Source organism: Myotis nattereri (genome assembly GCF_964212035.1).
Source record: "Myotis nattereri genome assembly, chromosome: 7".
NCBI lineage: Eukaryota > Metazoa > Chordata > Mammalia > Chiroptera > Vespertilionidae > Myotis > Myotis nattereri.
The window spans coordinates 50,028,340-50,049,701 of NC_138082.1; the positions used below are offsets into that span (position 1 = coordinate 50,028,340).

At 35.6% G+C, this 21,362-nt stretch overlaps 1 protein-coding gene across 1 annotated transcript in view; it reads left to right on the top strand.

The window, feature by feature from the left end:
- SCN7A (sodium voltage-gated channel alpha subunit 7) overlaps positions 1–20,019 on the top strand; it is an 86,293-nt gene extending 66,274 nt beyond the window's left edge. The window contains exons 17-25 of the mRNA XM_081096286.1: positions 716–870; positions 3,843–4,016; positions 5,129–5,233; positions 9,758–10,036; positions 11,105–11,158; positions 11,933–12,073; positions 13,123–13,224; positions 13,536–13,806; positions 16,962–20,019. Of these exons, the coding sequence (XP_080952412.1) occupies positions 716–870; positions 3,843–4,016; positions 5,129–5,233; positions 9,758–10,036; positions 11,105–11,158; positions 11,933–12,073; positions 13,123–13,224; positions 13,536–13,806; positions 16,962–17,983 (2,303 nt within the window). The 3' untranslated portion in view covers positions 17,984–20,019. The remainder of the gene's footprint in view (positions 1–715; positions 871–3,842; positions 4,017–5,128; positions 5,234–9,757; positions 10,037–11,104; positions 11,159–11,932; positions 12,074–13,122; positions 13,225–13,535; positions 13,807–16,961) is intronic.
- The last annotated feature ends 1,343 nt before the right edge of the window (positions 20,020–21,362 follow it).

Sequence of the window (21,362 nt, forward strand, 5' to 3'; positions counted from 1 at the left end):
CATATACATTGATATTAGGAAAAATTCTAAAATAATAAGTGTTGATTTAAACTCCACCCATCACCATTTCCTCATTTTTTTTACAGGTTAATCACTCTCTTCTCCTTAGGTTTCCTTATGCTAACTCTCTTGACCACAAAATAGAGTTCAAAACCCATGCACATGTACCCTACTCACAAAGTACTCCATCATCTAGGTTAGCTCCTCAGCTAATCTCAAACAAAATTCCCATTTGCATACAGTCTAAGGATTGAAATCAATTTAACTGATATTAATACCTCTTGACATTTAATAAATATTTGCGAATTTAAGTGGGAAAACTTGTTATGCCATGGGAATCTTCAGAGAATGCATTTTTCAGGTGTTATATGAATGTGATATTCGAAAGATGTTGTATGTGTGTGATTAAAAGAAAATTTTTTTTTGTAGAAGTAGTAGTACTAGTAGGGGATAAATTCTACTCTCAGACGCTGTCCTGCAGGTTTAGGGAATGTGCTGCCTTTCATAATTTTTTTTAATTTCCAAATCACAAGTTAAGTTTTTGTGCTTTTTTCCTCAGTGATTGCAGTGTTCAGTACAGCAGGAGTAAAAATCAAGTGCTTGTAAGTCAGAGACCACCTATATTAGATTCTGTAAAGCACATGGTAGAAACTTTGAGATGTTTATTTATTTCATGAATTGTCAAGAATTTTTTTAACAGTTTTATTCTTGACAGGTTATGAACGAAGATCTTCAGCAGGTCAAGTTAGTAGAGAATCCAAGAGAGGAAAAATTTGGCGAAACATAAGGAAAACCTGCTGCAAGATTGTAGAAAACAGTTTTTTTAAGTGTTTCATTGGCCTTGTCACTTTGCTCAGCACAGGTGCTCTGGTAAGTGAGGGTATGTGAGATTTTTATGGGAAAAGTATATCAGAAGTCTGTTAATTTGTAAAGTCACCATAACAAATTAGTTTCCATCCTAATATTTATTATTATACCATCATAGTTCATAATCTGTGATTTTAGTTTTGAAAGATATACATTATAATTTCTTTAAAATCTGTATAGGCATCATTTAATATTAAATGAATAATACAATTCTAAAATATATTAATAACAGTGGGAAAAGGAATGTTAAAAGACACTTAATTCTTATTTTAATAAAGTTTCATATAAGAAACAAAGTTTAGGCTTCCTGTCAAGATGGCGGCACAGGTAAACTCGGTATTTGCATCCTCCCACAACCACATGAAAATTGCAACTAAACTACAGAACAACCATCATTCAGGACTTCCTGGAATAGAGCTAAACAGAAGTCCTACAGCTAAAGATATAAAGAAGAAGACATATTGAGATTGGTAGGAGCGATGAAGATGCTGAATGAGCTGGTTCCACACCCAAGTGTGGCAGATAAAAGTTGGCAGGGATATCTTGGCTTGTGGAGGGATCCCCTGAGGAACTAGGGTTCCAAGCTCCACACCAGGCCCCCCAGCCCAGGGTTCCAGTGTCAGGAAGAGAAGTTTCCATAACTTCTGGCTATAAAAACCAGTGGGGATTTTGGCTGGGTGAGAAAGAAGACTGCTGAAGTCCCGGGGGTTTCTCTTAAAGCAACGGTCGCCAACTGGTGGTCTGCAGACCACTGGTGGTCCATGAAGTCCGAAAGGTTGGCGATCACTGTTTTAAAGGGTCCATGCATGGACTTAGACTCATTCATTCTGAGCTTCTGCATTGTGGGAGCACCTTTAAAGTCATCAGGTTCATACAGGGAGGAACTGAATTGTCCAGCATCAGGGCAAGAGCTGGAGGGACAGCTTTTTCCCAGCTAGAAGTGCTGGAAGAGGCCATTGTTCCTTTTCAGAGCCTCCCCCTGACAGAGCCAGCAGGCAGGGACCATATCTGAGTCTCCATCAACCTGGCCCCACCCTGGTGATTCCCTGAGACTTCATCTCACTCAACGCATTTCCAGTGGCTTTACCACATGAATGGTCTGTCTTGGTTCATGCTTCAGACTTTCCTAAAATCTCTCAAACAAGCAGTATCTGGACTCTGTGTGCCCTGTACCTCTAGCTATTCACAGGGTAATTTTTTTTTTTATAGTAGCAAAGGATTGAAAAGCAAAAATAGCCCATAATAGGTGTTTATGGGATTATCATCCCGTGGGATACTGTGCAGCTATTTAAAAAGTGCAGGAGCTGTATGCATGCTGATATTGCAAGATATGGTAAGAAGGGAAAAAAAAAAAAAGATCTAGAATAAAGTGTATGACATGCTACATTTTAGGTAGGAAAACAAGAGAAATAGAATGTATATCATTTGCTTTGTTTCATTGAAGAAGATCAGAGAAGAATACATACGAAATAGTTACCCGTGAGAGGCACAAGCTAGAGAAGATAAAGTCATGGTTGGGAACCATACTTTGTAGTACATATGTTTTTAAGTAGACTTTATATTGACATTTATTACACATTCTGAAAACCATACAAATTATAATTGTACAATATAAAGGATTTTCAAAGTAAATGCACTTGTGTGATTGTCACTTGGCTTGAGAAACAGAACATTACCAGGAATTCAGAACCACATTCTGATCCTCCACAGTCACTTCCCCACTCCGTATGGGTAGCCAGTATATGCAATTCAACTGCCATTGATTAGCTTTGCCTGTTTTTTAAATTTTTAAATTAAAGTGGAGATTTCTGTACATCTTATATTGTTTTGCATTATATGCCTATTCAAAAATTAAATACATAGATAGATAGATAGATAGATAGATAGATAGATAGGTAGATAAAAGCCAAGCGACTGGACGACCAGAATGACCAGTCGCTATGACGCTTACTGAGGCCGGCCAACCTGCCTGATTGGGGTCAGACTAGCCAGCCAAGCTCCCGTGTCCCCTCTTCCTGGACAGCTGGCCCCGATGGGTCCCGATTGGGTCCCGATCGGGGCTGGCCCGCCAGACCCCACCTATGCACGAATTTGTGCACTGGGCCTCTAGTAATAAAATAAAGTCCTTTAAAATAACTTTAGATGATACTTATAATTTGCTTTTATAGACATTTTTACTTCATAATTGGTTCAATTAAGTCAGTAATTTTATTGTAATTTTGTATTTACTTTAGTTTAAAAGTAGGTTTATGAAAATCACACCATTCTTTGAATAAGATTATTTTAATCTTTGCTTACTTTTTAACCTTGAATATACTTTGATACAAGTCTGCCTGAGATTATTAGTACTTTGTTGCCTTTTGTCAGTGCTAAAATAAAAGCACTATGAAATTGCTTTAAATGTCATTATTAAACTTTCCATCCTCCATAGAAAAACCAAGGTTGACCTTTTAAAACTGAGAAGCTTTAGAGAAACTATTATAGTTCCACTTCATATTTGTGTGTTTTAACTGGTATACCTGATTATTCCTGCAGTGAAACAAGCTTTGTGACTTTTTCTTATAATAACACTATGGATTTCTAAAAACATTTAAACCCCAATATCTGCTTTGTTATTAGCAATGCATATATCTGTGCATTGGCCACATGGAATTAGAGATAAGAGCCACATCGGATGTGACTAAAAATACTGCCTTTTATATTAAGATTGATTAACTGATATGGTCACTATTTAGAACAATTATGAGGCCAGGTTCAAACTCTATAAGAAGGGGTTCTAGGATCAATTAATGATGTCTGTTACAGGCACTGGATCAGAAAATGATACTTATGGGTTATGTGAATAAATGAAAGAGAAGTGAACCAGCCCTTGAGGCTACAATCTATGACTTTGCTCACCATCTGCTTCTTGGAGATGGCATTCCATTCCCCTCATGTGAAAAATGTATGCTAATCTGTAAATTTTTTCCCCATAGGCTTTTGAAGATATATATATCAATCAAAGAAAAACTATTAAAATCTTATTAGAATATGCTGACATGATCTTCACTTACATCTTTATTCTGGAAATGCTTCTAAAGTGGATGGCATATGGTTTTAAAGCCTATTTCACTAATGGCTGGCACAGGCTGGACTTCATGGTTGTTATTGTACGTATGTAAACACACTTTTAAAGCTATTTGATTTGCTGTTGCTTCATTACTCTTACTCTTTTACTGTTCCATTTACTTGTATCTTCCTTTATCTCTCTATATACATTTTTAGTCACCAACATCCCCTATTTCTTCATTTGTAGTGTTTAATATTTATCCTTTCCTTCTCATTCTAAAACTTAAAATTCAGCACTTCATTTCTTGATTATTCTAACCATCACCTATGCACCCACAGTTAACAAAATAGGCTTATTGCATAATATTTTGAAATTATCAGCATCCTAAAATAATTACATTCTATTTGCTCAACTTTTAAATTATATTTTCAGAATGAGACTACATATCAATTCCTTCACCAGTATCACACTGATGCCAGCAGCCAAAAATTGTCATTTGGATCACTGCAATAGCTTCCAAACTGATATTCTTGCTTCCACATTTTTCATTTATGTTGCCTTGTAATTACAGAAAATATGAAGGCACAATAAAAGTTAATCACAACTCTTCCACCTTGCTCAATCTCCATTAACATTTATTAACCTCTAATCATTTTATATAAATATGTTTACTTTGAAAAATAACCTTACCATATTTCTATTCTTTGTGCTTATATCTTTCTTGATGCCTTTCCTCTAAAATCTAATTCTGTAAATTGTCTTAACTATATTTATATAGAGAAGAACATGTAAATATATTCAAAATTTTGTTTCAACAAATACATTGTATACTATAATTATATTGAAATAATCATGAAACTGATTTTTAATCTAATTACAAACTAAAAATGTATATGAGTATTAATCTTTAATTATAATAAAGGATAAATTATAATAAATAATAAACAATATATATTATTTATTTTAGTAACATGTATTATTACCAGAAGATATCTTTAAATCCTTTAAGTGATTTTAACACAAAATGATATTCTTATACCTTTCTATAAGTCATTGTTAAGATCTATTGAAATATATAGTAAAGCTTTTGCATATTTCTTGGTAGGCTTTAACTATGTATCTTTTTCTAATAAATGATAAGTTTATTTTATAGATTGTTTTTGTTAAAGTTAAAACTAAATCCCATTAATTATTTATTTTTCATATATCTAGGTATTTTGTCTGAACTTAATAGGCAAATCTCAGGAACTAAAACTACTTATGTCCATTAAATTCCTTCGGGCACTTAGAGTTCTATCTCAATTTGAAAGAATGAAGGTAAGAGAAACGTTCCTAAACTAATCTATAACTTTTAATTTAAAATTACTAAATTTCCAAATAGGTAAAGTTTTGGAAACTTCTCATTTTTATCTTTAACAATATTAATACAAAAGAGGATATTAGCTTTGCTTACTAGGATTTTAGGTCTTCATTGTTCCTAAGATGAAAACTAATAAAAATAAGCAAAAGAAAAACACAAAAAACCAGAAACCCTAATAGTTGAGATAAAATATTTTCGGCAGGAATCTACTAGCCTTGTTCCGAAGTTCCCTTCCTTGTCAAACAAACCTGTGTGAGGGGGACAGTTTTGAATTCAACCCGGGAACGCCAAGGGTTGTGAACCAACACTTCCTGGATCAAATGCCCAACCTGTGCTGCTCCCAGACTGAGCCTCTGAAGTCCGGAGGCCGGCAGAGGAGAGCAGGGGTCCATCCTGCATCGCAGGGTCCCCCAGCATTTGCTCCCCCTGGGGAAAGGGGTCTGCTGCTCTGCAGGAACAGGCGGGGTGATGCCTCCTGACAGACACTCGCTGCTCGTGGGACTTAGCTTCCCCTTAGTCCTCGCATCCTCTTCCTTGTCCTCCTTGCCCCAGACACCCCTGGGGGTGATGGGAATGTGTCCCAGATGATGGTGCAGGGAGTAGGGGCCTGGTGTCACACTGGTACCTGGAGCAGAGCCCGCACACAGCCCTGCGCAGCCAGGACCCGAGAAGGGCGAGGAGCTGGACAGCACAGAGAAACTGACCATAGGTAGCTGTAGATTCCCTGGGAGTAGCATTTCCCTCTTCATGGGAGATGAGAGCCAGAAGTCACACAACATGTACTGGGGTCTGAGCTGTAGTTGAAGAGCTGAATATTTTTGAATTTGAGTTACATGTTGATAAGGCAAGAATGAATCTTGGAAGTTCTTTTGGTCTTACCGGGAAGATGACTAGAAGACTAACTCCCATCTTTGAGGGGCATGAGGAGCTGATGTACAACATAGAAACCTTATTCCAGGCAGGAATGGCTCACCTCCCTTCAGCCCTGCAGTTACTTGGTTATTCTGGGACCCTCTGTGTTTGGAGACTGAAATTTCATAACATGCTCTTTACAGTATTTGCCACTTATTTCACCAGAACCATTGCCATTTCCAATGTTACTAAAGATCAGAGTTTCCTCTATTTTCACTGAATGTATTTCTGCAAGTTTAAATATGATTTCCTGCTATGCAGATATATTTCTTAGAAATGTTTTCATTGTTTACCATGAACTGAGCCTAGAAAAAAATGTCTCTATGGAAACTGATTATAAATGTTTGGTATAATCTTTAAAAACATACAGATACACGGTTTTTAGTAAAATATAAGTCATGACTTAGGGATTTGAGAATTGAACTTTAGATTTAGGCTCAAGTTGCCTTTGAAGAGGAACTATAATTGTCTCCTGTTAAACCTGAAGAAAATCACCTTGAGTTTTATAGAATTTGATATTTCTTTCATGTAAGTCACCTAGTTAATTTTTCTGAGGTTAGGCTTTGTATTAGTGCAGTAATTTTTTTCAGTTTCTAGGAATATGCAAAGGAGAATTATGGGATCATTATTAATAATTAAATAATAACTAATACAATTATTCATGTCCCTGGTTAACTTATTAAACATTTTATTAACAGCATTATAGAGGCCCACAAGGTGGTATTATCCCTAATGATTTGCTTTTAAACCAAAATAAGGAGGAAAATAAGATGAAAAGTAAAATGTGGTTAAAGAGGTCTATAAGCTTGAGTTTAAAATAACAAGACAACTAAATTTCCAGCATAAACATAGCCATTGAAAATGTTTATAGAATATGCTAGGGCTGTAAACTACATGTGAACTGTTAACTCAGATTACTGTGGGGTGGGGATTACAGAAGGAAGATGTTGGTCAAGGGCACAAACTTTCATTTATAAGATGAATAAGGTCTGGAGATTTCGTGTACAGCATGGAGACTATATACAGATGATAATATTATTCTGGATACTTGAAATTTTCCAAGAGTGGATCTAAAGTGTTTTCACCACCACCACCACCACAAACAAAAAAGAACTATATGTGGTTAATTAGCTTGATTGTGGAATCATTTTATAATGTATACGTATACCAAATCATGACTTTGTACACCTTAAATATATACAACTTTTATTTGTCTAGTATACCTCCATGAAGCTGGGAAACACACAAAGAGATGTTAATTAATGCAACTAAAATAAACTTTGTTACTGTAAGAAATGTTATGGAATAATACCAGGGTTATTTTTTCTCTAATAAATTTAGATTCATGGGATGAAGAGTGCCTCTATTAGCAAATTGCCAGCACCTAATTTAGAGAAAAGTAGGAAGATATTTGCCAAGAAAGCTGCCTCTGCTTGTTGTAAATTAAGCACTCTAATATTTGATGCCAAACATTCCCTAGAATGGCAGTGAGATTGTAGCCATGGACAATTCAAGGACAGATATATACTAGTAGTAGCCATTCTTAGATTAAGGTCAGTTCTAGATATTAAGCTTCATTGAAACCTCTGGAAATTCTGTAGTTGAATGATCTCTGAAGATATATCACTGAGTTTATAAGGAAGCTCCATGGTTAAAAAATTAATATTTTATGTATTTAATGAATTTCAGGTCTTGATGCTCCCACTGTTGAAATATTTGGGTCAACCATATCCATGGCTTTTATTCTTATATATGTGCAGTTACTAACAGGCATAGCGTTTTTTCATCAGAGGCATCAGTGGACCTATCAAAATACCTAAAGTGTCAACAAAGGATTTGTGACTTAGTTTTAGAAATAAAGTCTTTTTGAAAATATAATTAAAAGTCAAGATATTAATTCAAGCCCAGAAAACTAAGGAATATACGCAAGAAAGTACAGGCAAATGTATATGTATCCAGTAATGACTGAGGGAAGGAAAGGTTAGACTGGTAGAAAAGAAAATCAATGGTGACTCAGAAAAAAGGAAAAATAAATTATTTTGAGGGAAGGGAGTCAAAAGTGTAAATGGTAACTGAAAGATAAGTAGCAAAGATTGTCCTGACTGAGTTGTTCAGTTGGTTGAGCATCATCCTGTGCACCAAAGAGTTGCAGGTTTGATCCCTGGTCAGAGTGAGTATGGGCGGCAACCCATTGATATTTCTCTTTCACACTGATGTTTCTCTCTATAGCAAAGATTGAAAATATTCTATTGGATATAACAATTGGTTTTATATTTGCCATACCAGCATTAGTGGAGTGATTAAGAATAAATACAATGCTGATTGTAATATTAAAGAATGAAGGGAGTTGAGGAAATGAAGGCAGTGATTATAGGCTATTTTTGTTATTCAAGTTTAGGTAGTGAATTCACTTCCCAAACTTCCATTCTGGAGTATCTCACCAGTGGCATAGAGTGATTCTGTGAAGTGATTTGTGAACTTGTGAGGCTAGCTAGCTGCTTATTCATGTCTCTTGGAACAGTCTTTTGACTTGACTTCACTGAGCTACAATCTCTTGGTCTTCTTTTATGTCCTCTGCCACCTCTTTACTTTCTCCTAAGTAGGCTGTTCCTCCTGAAGGTTAGAATCCCCAACAATTATGTCTGGTCCTATTTTACTCTCATTTTAGATGCTTTCTAGAGATGAGAGAGAGAGATGAGAGAGAGAGAAGGAGAGAGAGAGAGAGAGAGAGAGAGAGAGAGAGAGAGAGAGAGAGAGAAGAGAGAAACATTGATTTGTTGTTCCACTTATTTATGCATTCATTGATTGATTCTTACATGTGCCTTGACTGAGGATTGAACCCACAACCTGGTGTCAGCCTTGGTGTCCTCCTTGGCATCAACCTTGGCATATCAAGATTATGCTCTAGCCCTAGACAGTTGGTTCATTAGATATTCAGCCTGTGGACCAAAAGTTCCCTGGTTCGAGTCTGGTCAGGGGCATATATTTTGGTTGCAGGCTCCTCCCCAGACTGGGCCCTGGTCAGGGCACATGCAGGAGGCAACCAATCGATGTATTTCTCTCACATCGATAATTTCTCTCTGTCTTTCCCTCTCTCTTCCACTCTCTCTAAAAGATCAATTGAGAAATATCCTGAGGTGAGGATTAAGAACAACAACAACAAAAAGATTATGCTCTAACTAACTGAGCTACCCAGCCCTCTTATGCTTTCTAGATAATCGTATACATGTATACAGGTTCACTCGTCTTGCCTTTTTCTCACACAATAGTTGATACACGTGTGTTAAATCAGTAAAATAATTCTTTATTCTAGCATTTATACTTATTAGCTCTGTTGTTCTTTTAATGATTAGTTTTACTAAAAACATTTTGAGAATATCTGGATTTTTCATGTATATTTTTAATTGAAATTTTTTATTTTGGTTATTCATGTGTATGGCCTATTAAATCTTTAAAGATAGCCTTTTTTGTTATTTCAATATGATATTACATGATTTAGCATTTTTAGTTTAATCAAAATAGTTTCACATTTCAAACCTACAGTTTACATGTTTGCTTTTATATGCCAGGTGGTTGTGAGAGCTTTGATGAAAACAACTTTACCGGCTTTGAATGTGTTTCTGGTCTGCCTTATGATCTGGCTGGCTTATAGCATCATAGGAGTACACTTATTTGCTGGCACATTCTATGAATGCATTGACCCAACAAGTGAAGAAAGATTTCCTACATATGAAGTCAGGAATAGGAGTGAATGTGAAAGTCTTGTATTCAATGAATCCATGCCATGGGAGAATGCAAAACTGAACTTTGATAATGTTGGAAATGGTTTCCTTTCATTGCTTCAAGTAGTAAGTATGCTTTTGATTTTATTATTTTTTACATGTGCATCCATATTGTAGGTAAACATAAGGACAAAATGTGGATGATTAACAGAATTGGTAAGAAATTATGTTAGCTATTATTTGTTCATAGATACATGTTATAAACCAGCAGTTCTCAACCTGTGGGTCGCGACCCCTTTGGGTTCGAACGACCCTTTCATAGGGGTTGCCTAAGACCGTCGGAAAACGCATATATGATTACATATTGTTTTTGTGATTAATCACTATGCTTTAATTATGTTCAATTTGTAACAATGAAAATACATCCTGCATATCAGATATTTACATTACGATTCATAACAGTAGCAAAATTACAGTTATGAGGTAGCAATGAAAATAATCTTATGGTTGGGGGTCACCACAACATAAGGAACTGTATTAAAGGGTCGCAGCATTAGGAAGGTTGAGAACCACTGTAAACAAATAAGTTCATTTGGAAAAACAAAAGTGAAACAGTTCCTGTACTTTTTGGAGAAGGCAGGAGAGATGAAGGCAGGACTGACTCGGGAAATGGCAGGTACTGGCCAAACCTGCTTCCATCACTGATCATGTACTAGGGTCACAATTTTTGGTCCAACTCAGGTTACTACAGTTTTATTTCTACTTAGTGCTTTGAAGAATGGCTGCTCAGTCACCCAACATCTAGCAGATGTGAGGAGGTGAACCATTCTTGTCTTGACTCCCCCATAGAAAAGCACGTGTAATACCAGTTACAAGTAACTATGATACCTGAGAAGCATGTATTTATTTACTATTTACCTATCTCTCTACCTATATCTCCGCCTTTCTATTTATACTATCTTAAAATATTTTAAGTTACCAACTACAGTTACACTAAGTAGTTTTAAATATTTGTTGACAGACAACATAAATGTAATAATGAAAATGGTAAGAATCTCAGTTATACAATATATTGAAGTGTGGTCAGTCTTACTAATCAAATGTTTTACTATATTAGTAACAAATTGAGTTTTACTTTAATTTGCCATGAAGCATAAAATTTCTGTAAGAATTAAACACATTCCATTTTTACAGGCAACATTTAATGGATGGATTGATATTATGAATTCAGCTGTTGATTCTACTGGTGTAAGTACAATATAATCCTAAAGTCATTGTTATAGTTCAAGCAAAGTCATTTTTCTAATTTAAGAACAGGGCATCAGCAAGAACAATAATTAACAGTTAAAAGCAAATACTTATGCTAGACATAAGTTAAATACTGTTCAGATTGAGCATTTCATGGACAATGAAATCCTTTCAGGATTATATACAATGGTTGAGGCCCAATAGGCCCACTTGAAGGATTATCAGACTTCATAAAAATTATTAAACCAATACAATACACTTTAAAATCCAGTAAACAAAGCAATGATATCTCTTCACCAATGATCAAAGAGGAAACATACCTCAAGTAGCATTGTTGGATTTTCTTGTCAGAAATTATTTTATAAACCTAGTGTTTTAAAAAGTCAGTATCAATATTTTCCTTATTTTTTCAATTTTTATACATTTTTACTTTTAAAGAATTTCTTTTTAGTGCAGTTTTAGGTTTACAACACAATTGAGAGGGAGGTACAAATATTTCCCACATACCCCCTTCCTCCACACATGCATGGCCTTCTTATTGTTAACATGGTTCTCCAGAATGGTATATTTTTTTTACCAAGAGTGAATCTACATTGGCAGGTCATAATCAATCAAAGTTCATAGTTTACCCTGGGGTTCACTCAGTGTTGTGCATTCTATGGGTTTAAACAAATGTATGGTGACATGTATTACAATATCATATACAGTATTTTCACTGCTCTAAAAATCCTCTATGCTCTTCCTCATCTTGTTTATTTTTTACTTCACTTTTAGATAGATGTGCAGCCTGATTTTGAAGTGAATATCTACATGTATTGTTACTTTATTGGTTTTATTATCATTGGCTTATTTCTTCCTCTGACTATGCTGGTCGGTGTTATTCTTGCTAATTTCAACAAGCATAAAATAAAGATAAGTATAAATATCAAATGCGTTTATAAAAATGTCCTGCTTCAAATGATTCATTTTGGATTCAACTTAATGTCATTTCTATATGGTACTCACCTAAAAAAAATATTGATGTTCCTGCATATTAATAAACATTGCTAAAATATTCAGTCTGTACATTGTTTTCTATATTCAAATATGTACAGACAAGTTTAAAAGGTAAAGATTCCAAGTGTTTCTGTATGTATATTCATAAATAATGGCATGCTAAGAAATAAAAAACATTGTGCATTTGTGCAAATATGTGAAGACTGCACTTTCTTCCTCTCTGAAACTTTCAAAGTCTTCAGAGTCATAGCCAGCATAGACATCTTCTCAGTTAGGATAGCTTTCATGCTAGAAGTAGAGAGTCATACATTTGAATTGGGTGGCTTAAATAGGAGTGCTTAATTGGAAAGAATTCAGAGGCAGTATTGAACCACTTCTTTGGTGCCATTTTCATGTAAATGCTTCTACAAATTGCAAAAGCTTCAGAATTCATCTACGTCTACTTATTCTAACCACAGGGACCTGCTTTTTATTGGTGGAGAAAAGCCTTCTAACAAATTGAAGAAAAGAATCATTTAATTTTAAAAGTACAGGTTAGCCATGTCAGCAAAGTTTAGCAATGTGCAGATTCTGGTAAACAAACAACTCTGAATCTCTACTAATCAGATGGGATTAGAGAGGTCAGTGGTCAAATATCTAGAAAGAAGCCTTTCTAGGATTCCCTTCCTCCTTTGTCTCGGTCTAACAAGAGGTAGCTCAGTAAACTGAAAATTCAAAGTATGTTGACCACCCACAATAAGGTGCACCAAAAGATAACTGAATATCAATCACTACCGATATGTATTCCATATATGTTTTATATGGATTTTTGTGCAGAAAATGAGACAAGTTTAAACATGATTTATTTAACTACAGTTAAGCCTTTATTTAAATCAATCATTACCAAGCTTTCCAAAATGCATATTAATATAAAATGAAATTTGGATTAAATATGATTTTAATATATTTTTCTTTCATTTCTTTACCAGGGAGGCTCCAATATTTTTATAACAGAAAAACAAGAGAAACAATATCTAACACTGAAGAAGCTGATGTATGAGGACTCTCGAAAAACAATACCTTGCCCAGGAGTAAGAAAACATCTAGATATTTTTAAGTTTCTAAAAAAAGTTTCCTTGATATATTCATCTTTAAAATAAATGTGTTTTTAAAATTCTTAACAAAATATGCTTTTGACAAACATTTTTCTAAATGTGTTCCTTGACAAAGCTTGTGATGGTCTTGTTTGCTTTGACTGTGTGCTATAATTCTAGTTTGGTACAAACGTAGGCCCTGACTTCTTCTCCTATTTATGCTGGGAGGGAAGATATAAATTTATAGCCTCTGTGTGTGTATAGAAATCCTATTAATATGATTATTATACCTTTTTTTTCACCTACAGAACAAGTTCCGAAGGTTCATCTTTGACTTGGTAACAAGTCAAGCTTTTAACATCATCGTTATGGTTCTTATCTGTTTCCAAGCAATAACCCTTATGATACAAAGTGATGAACAGAGTAGACAAATGGATACCGCTGTCCTCTGGCTGCAGATACTTTTCATTCTTCTATACACTGGAGAATGTGTGCTGAAGCTCATCGCTTTCCGTTGCAACTATTTCACGAGTGGATGGAACATTTTAGATTTTATAGTGGTCATTTTCTCTATTACAGGTAAGATTTTATGTAGTCAGATTTTCATTTGTATTAATATTCATTCAGGCAAGTTCTTATAGTTATTTCCAACAGAAATGCTTTACATTTTTGCATTTTATATAAAAATATCTGTACACATACCTGACATATATAAAATATTCAAAAATACTGTTTGAATTAGTACACAGACTTTACTCCACAGACCACCAGGTAAATATTTAATTACCCCTTCAGCATATCAACTACATTATTTTTTTAGGATGACACTAAATATCTATACATCCTAGTATAATATAAACTTTCAAGCTCACTATTTTCCCTTTCTCCTAATCGCTAAAACTACTAACAGCTTCCACAACAGTAGAGTTTAATGCTCAAGGTCACTAGTTTTACTCCAGAGATCTCAGTCTTTGATTTAACCAATATATTTGATTATCCTTTTTGTGAATAGATATTGCACTATATTCAAAGAACTCATTAGTATACAAGTTAGTCATAATTCCTGTGTGCCCATAGTTTATAATCCTATATAATAAAAGCCTAATATGCAAATTTCCCCTTGGGCAGTCATTAGACCGGGAGTTTGTCCAGGAGTTCGACCGCTCGCTATGACATATGCTGATCCCCAGGCGCGGTGTAGAACATGGTGGGCATCAGTGATGTGGTGCTGGCAAGGGGTGCTCAGGTGCTGGGTGTCTGTGAGGAGCCGTCCCCGCACCCGAGCAGCCACTTCCGGGTGAGCTAGGCTGCAGCCACTGGGTCCTCAGGGTCTGGTCGTGCTCGCCATGGGTTCATGCAGAAGCCAGTCTGCGAGGCTGGCCTGGAGAGAGCACATCGCCTGCCCAGCTTCTGTGCAGCACTGCTGGGTGGCCCAGAGGCCCACACCGTGCCCTGGCCCACGGCATTTGGTCTCACTCTCTGCATCTCCATGTGGGGACTTGGGCGCTGTGGTGGAGGGGGACAGGTGGGGACCTGGGAGGCCAGGTGCTGCCCAGGGCCCAGAGGTCACCTGGTATCTGCCCTTCCATGCCAGATGCTTGTGCTTCCATTGCCGGCCAGGCCTAGGGACTGCACCCATGCATGAACTTTGTGCACCAGGCCTCTAGTCTATTATAATCTATGAATGGATACAGATAATTAATAGTGCATTTTACTGTGCTATTAAGGATATGAAAAGGTTATATAAGGGATGTTACAGCAGCACACCTAATCAGTAAGTAGAGGTCAGAGAAAACTTCATGGAAAAAGCAAAAGTTAACTATTGGATAAGGAGGTAGCCAAGAAATAATCTAGGAGAAAAGGATTTTAAGCAGAGAAAGGTTTTTTTCTTGTCTGTCTCCTCTAAGACACATACTAGAATGTGAGCTCCAAGGAAATAGGGACATTTGATATTTATTGTCAATTACTGTTGTGTGTAGTCAGCAGTAAAAAAATGTAGATGAACTGTCAGCCCAGCTGTGCTTCCAGAAAGTCCACTCATTCAACTGGTAGTGGAAACAGTGCAATTACTACTGACAGACAAGTACAAGAAGTTTGACTGAAAGTGCATAAAGGCAGGAGGGAGCGGGTAGGAAGGTAATAGGAATATGGCATTAAAGAGCCCTATGAGACTCAAGTGAGAATTACTGAATCAGAAAGAGAGGAGACTGTGGTCAGAGAGAAAATTGTTTGGAGTTGAGATATCAGAAGGCAGGTATCCTGCGAGGGTCCAGAATGTGGCCATTGATGTAAAATTGTTAAAATTAAAAAAGCTGAAGACTGAAAGACTGGCCTTTGGCTGGGTTGTTGATGGTAGGTGCTGAGATGGGAAGGATGACATGAGCCAACTAAAGAGTCCAGTTGAATATAAATGAGGAGGAATGACTACATCACAGAGTCAGGAATGGTAGGAGATGGTATTGTTAAATAACATGACCCACAAGGAGTTGAAATTAATTTATTCTAAAAATGATGGAAAAGAAAGGTGTCTGGAAATCACTTTGTAAAGAAAAAAAGGTGCCTGCTTTTTCCATCTTTCTACCAGGAGAAATATGGAGTGGGAAAGAATGAGCTGTCTGCAGTTTAGAGGATGTGGAAAAATATGTCTATATTGAAGGGGAATACCTCCTGCATAATGGAAGAGTTTGGAAAATTGAGGATAAATGAAAAATTGACCCAGAGTAGAAGGTTCATTAAAACACTATGAAGATGAGGGTATATATAAGACAGAAACATCAGAGAGAATGCCAACATTAATAGTGACAAAGTTCAACAGAAATGTGAGACCTGAGTCTACCAGATGCTGCATGCCATCTCAGTTAAAAGCTTCATATGATTCTCCCCTCCCCGACCTTTTCAACTCAAAATAAACCACACCCCCTCCAGTACTTCCAGAGAACATCCTTATGCTTTTTTATGGCGATTATAATTTCACCTTGTATCATAGTTCTGTCTTCACTTTCATAGTTCCCTCACTCACCCACTACTGCCAGAAAATAGTTCCAGGCAAAGACTCAGCTATTCAATTCACATTGAAAGCTCCCAAGAGCTCCCATACTGTTTATGAAATAAATAAATTAAATTATAATCTGTGAGTCACTGGATACAGAGAACAGATGATGTGTTGTGGAATTGTCCACCTGAAACCTGTATAATTTTGTTAGCCAATGTCACCCCAATAAATTCAATAAAAAACGTTTTTTGTAATTATACTTATCAGCCAGATTTTTCTGCTTTGCATTATAATTAATTTAAATGTCTACCTCTAAAGATTACCAAGTCTTTGAGGACAGAGCCACATTGATCATCTTTGCATATGTGCACAACACCTTTATTAAGTATCCAATAAAGGTTGCATTGAATTAAATTTCTTGATTCAACTACAATCAGAAAAAAATGACTACTGCCCTATATTATAGATTCATGCTCTCTGTTATTCCAGAAGTATTTGATACATAATCCTCTTAAGGTGATGATGCAAAGAATTCTCTTCCAAATTTTACTAGATACTCTCAGTATTGCCACAATTATTACTGGGCTAACCCAAACTTTCAATGTGTGCTAAATGCTATATAGGGAGTATGAATAAAATAATCTTAACTTATAGAAAAAGGTGAAATGTAAAATAAATTTATAGTCCTCTAAATACCATGAAATTTAAATAATTTGCCTGCTTTGTCTTTCCCCACATCAAGGACTACTTCTGCCTCTGATAGGAGAGTACTACTTTGTACCTCCTTCCTTCCTGCAACTGATAGTTCTCTCCCGGATCATCCACATCCTGCGTCCTGGGAAAGGACCGAAGGTGTTCCGCGATCTGCTGCTTCCTCTGGTGCTCTTCCTCCCGGCACTGTTGAACATCAGTCTGCTCATCTTCCTCGTCATGTTCATCTACGCCATCTTTGGCATGTACAATTTTGCCTATGTGAAAAAGGAAGCTGGAATTAATGATGTGTCCAACTTTGAAACCTTTGGCAGCAGTATGCTCTGTCTTTTCCAGGTTACAATATTTGCTGGTTGGGATGGAATGCTCAATGCTATTTTTAACAGTAAATGGTCTGACTGTGATCCTGATAAAATTAACCCTGGGACCCAGGTTAGAGGAGATTGTGGTAACCCCATTGTCGGAATTATTTATTTTGTCAGTTACATCCTCATAGCATGGCTGATCATTGTGAACATGTACATTGTTCTTGTTATGGAGTTTGTAAATATTGCTTCTAAAAAAACAGCCAAGACCTTGAGTGAAGATGACTTTAGGAAATTCTTTCAGGTCTGGAAGAGGTTTGACCCTGATGGGACCCAGTACATAGATTCTAGCAAGCTTTCAGATTTTGCAGCTGCTCTGGATGCTCCACTTTTCATGGCAAAACCAAACAAGGGCCAGCTTGTGGCCATGGATCTTCCGATGGCTGTTGGGGACAGAATCCATTGCCTAGACATCTTACTTGCTTTTACAAAGAGAGTTGTGGGTAAAGATGTGAGGATGGAGAAACTTCTTTCAGAGATGGAATCGGGGTTTATCTTGGCTAACCCTTTTAAGATCACATATGAGCCAATTACAACTACCCTGAAACGAAAACAAGAGGCAGTCTCAGCAACCATCATTCAGCGTGCTTATAAAAGTTACCGTTTGAGGCAAAGTGACAAAAAAACGTCAGATATCCATATGATAGATGATGACAGGGAAGTTCAGGCTACCAAAGAAGATGCCTAATTTGATAGAGCTTAGGAAAATCAACTATTCAAAGCCAGACCTAGTTCCACTTACTACCTTTTCACCTTCTTTACATATCTCAAAAATGTTAAAAGTTTAAGACAGAAATAAAAGCAAAGACTAGAGATAGTAAAGATTTCACTGAATCAGCAATTGTTTACAGCTCATGGAAGTTAAGCTTGTTTTCACAAGATTCCACATTGAATTCACTTTTTTACCCCTCTGTGTTCAATGTAACCAAGACAACACTTTAAATCACTGTAGTGAGTTAAAGTGGTTTAAACTTCCCATTTGATAACCCAATGCTTGGGTTCTGTATATGATTTACATACTGTGTGCTTCCTCTGGAGAATGGGATGGAGGTGGTAGAGATTAGTAACAAAAGGGTCTTACTTGTATATTTTATGCATATTTTAATTTGATGGGATTTAAGTCCCCTCTTTCTTAACGTAGGATAGCGTTTAAAAACAGTACAATGCTATAGGCCATTAAATCATGAACTCAGCTACACAGATGCCAGTTGGGGGAAGAGGAAGGGCAGTTCTTAGAAAGTGCCTTCAAGATCAATCACAAAGACCTTGGGCTGAATCAAACCACATTTGAAAAAGATCTATTGGAACTCTGTTTTTGTTTTTTGTTTTTCTTTTCTTTTTGGTATGAGGAAGGGGAATTCGTGTTTTTCATTGTTCTTGGATTCCTGGTTTCTCATCTCTGGCTAGTTCCACCTAAGCTCAGCTCTCCAAAAGAATGATTCTTAGAACAAGAAAAATAAAGGGAACACATTTTTTTTTAAAGTATACATTTATTAAAATGATATAATAGGCAATATGTTAATAGATTCAAGTCTTACATTATCATAGACCTGATGTATTTTACCATTTATCCATTATGTAACATTGAGTATATAAGATCTGGCAAATGCATACAATAATTGAATTAGAAGAGTCAAGGGCTACCATTGTGTCTAGGGATTTTCGCAGTGTCTTGATCCTGGGAAACTGGCCAATTCCATTGGGAAACTGGCCAATTTAAAGTATGTTTTGCTGTATTTTATGGTTCTTTATACTTTAGAGAAAGAAAATGATCAGAGAAACTGTGAGAACTCTGAATTAGGAGATCAAAGTGTAAGTTTGTTGGTGGTGGGATTTTATAACATTAATGTATGCAAGTTAGTTTTCACTTACTCATTTATCTTTTCAAGTTCTTTGCTGTTCCTATCTCATCACATACATAACTACTCTGTAAAATGTTTTATGTCTGAAACACTTTAAAACCCTAAACATTAATTTTAAGTATTAAAATTATTTTTAAAAGATAGGCACAAAATTGTTTTTCGATATATTCATAAAAATGCAGTCACATCCATGTAGTTTGAGATCCTGAAATTTATTAATTTTGTATAAAACTTGCTATCAATGTGCCTATAAAGTCCTAAAGGATTCAAAATGAAAATATCTATACTGTAAGCTTAAATGACAAGTTTTCAATATGTTGTATGACATTCAATGCCATTTAAATATCAGCAATTGTATTTTATTATGAATGCATGATCTTGAGCCTTAACTATTATAATCTAACTATCTTTGCTTCTCTAAAATGTATTAACCTGACCAAGATGCCTTTGGGAATCTGATCCCCTAAGCAAATGCAACTTCAGGGTTCTGTTTTTTTCTATGTGCTCCTCCTCTTTCTCCTCCTGTTCTCCATCAGGTATGTGATGGGGACCATAAGAGATCAGTGTTAACTTGGTAACCTGTTGACCTGGTGCTTTATCTAAGCTTATCAGTTTTCTGTGTCTTGGAAGTGCTTTAATGCAGATACTGCTTCCAATATTTAAACTGAATCTTAACTTGCTTCTGTAAATTCCATAAAGACCACAAACTGATTTTAGTTTGGAAATTATATCTTTTACTTGTAAACTGTGTTTGCCACTAACCTACCAATATTGTGTAAAGAATTATTTTTAACAAAGCCATACAATATATTCTACTCTTTAGATACTTTAGAGAAAATAATAAATGCAACCTGTTAACCACACTAAGTTTTGTTTCTTTTCTTTGGCAAGTCAGTTTGGCAACTTCCTAAAATAATAATTAAAAAAAAAACCTTTATAAATTAATCTTACATGATAGTTTATTCATTCAGTCTCAAAATTCAAAACTGGGAAAATTTGTGCTTTTTATTCACTTAATTTAGTAAAATTAATGTTAGTGAGCTTGCCAGAGACCCCTACATATTAACAAAATGTTAAAAACATTCTTTTCATTAAAATCATAATAACTTCATTATATTTATTTCAATATTATTAGAATCTGAATGTTGGAATTAGAAAAGAATGTTGAAATTAAATTTATTGGTATGTTATTATTTCCCAGTATCTGCTTCTTTAAAAATTGTTTCAGGTCTTCTAATAAATATAATTACTGAAATAGTTGTAACGATTTGGAAATGACTACCATTTGTTAAGCAGACTGTTATGTCCAGACTCATGCTAAATATTTATCATGAATAAGCTTAGCATTCACAGCACTCATGAAGCAATGATAATTCTCATTTTATAGATGAAAAGTATTTAAGATTAGGAAGTTATTATGAAGCAATGATAATTCTCATTTTATAGATGAAAAGTATTTAAGATTAGGAAGTTATAAGAACTTTTATCTAACATAGAACTTGTAAATGACAGGTCAGGACTCTAAACCAGGTCTAGTCTTAGAGCCTTAATATTTAATCACTCTGTACAATAACTGTCTAGTAATAAATGACCTCAGTAGAGACAGAGAAGTTTAAGATGAATGAAATTGCTGTATAGAGATAAGGAGTATCTCTCTATCTCTATGTTTGTCTGAGTCTCTAATGCTATGGACATCACCATGTCCTCTTCTATGGAGGAAATTTAAAAGCAGAGACAATCCTACAGGTAAACCCAGAACCTGGGTCGGTATACATACGTACATACGTACATACATACATACATACAAAGACAAATCTGAGGCAAAAGAACTTACTGACTACTGTGGGGAACACATAACTATATAGCTGATTATAATATGTGGTAATTTGTATGCCACTGTTATAAATTATAATATGTATACAGAAAAAAATTATGAGCTCCAAGTGGAAATTAGTAGAGCACAGGTGAAGTTAGTAAAGCACACCTCTGAAGGAAAACAAAGATTTTATCAATTAGAAAAGAAGGTAAGTATCTTGATTTATTGATGGTGTTGTTGAGTGTATCTCCTTGTATATTTTGGTAGTGATTGTTCTGAGTATTACTATCGACCTAACAATCTATCTACCTATGAATTACACAGTCTAATAATTTCAACATTTTACCACTTTGAATGAAGTGTGGAAGCCCCAGTAAGGTCCCTTTCTC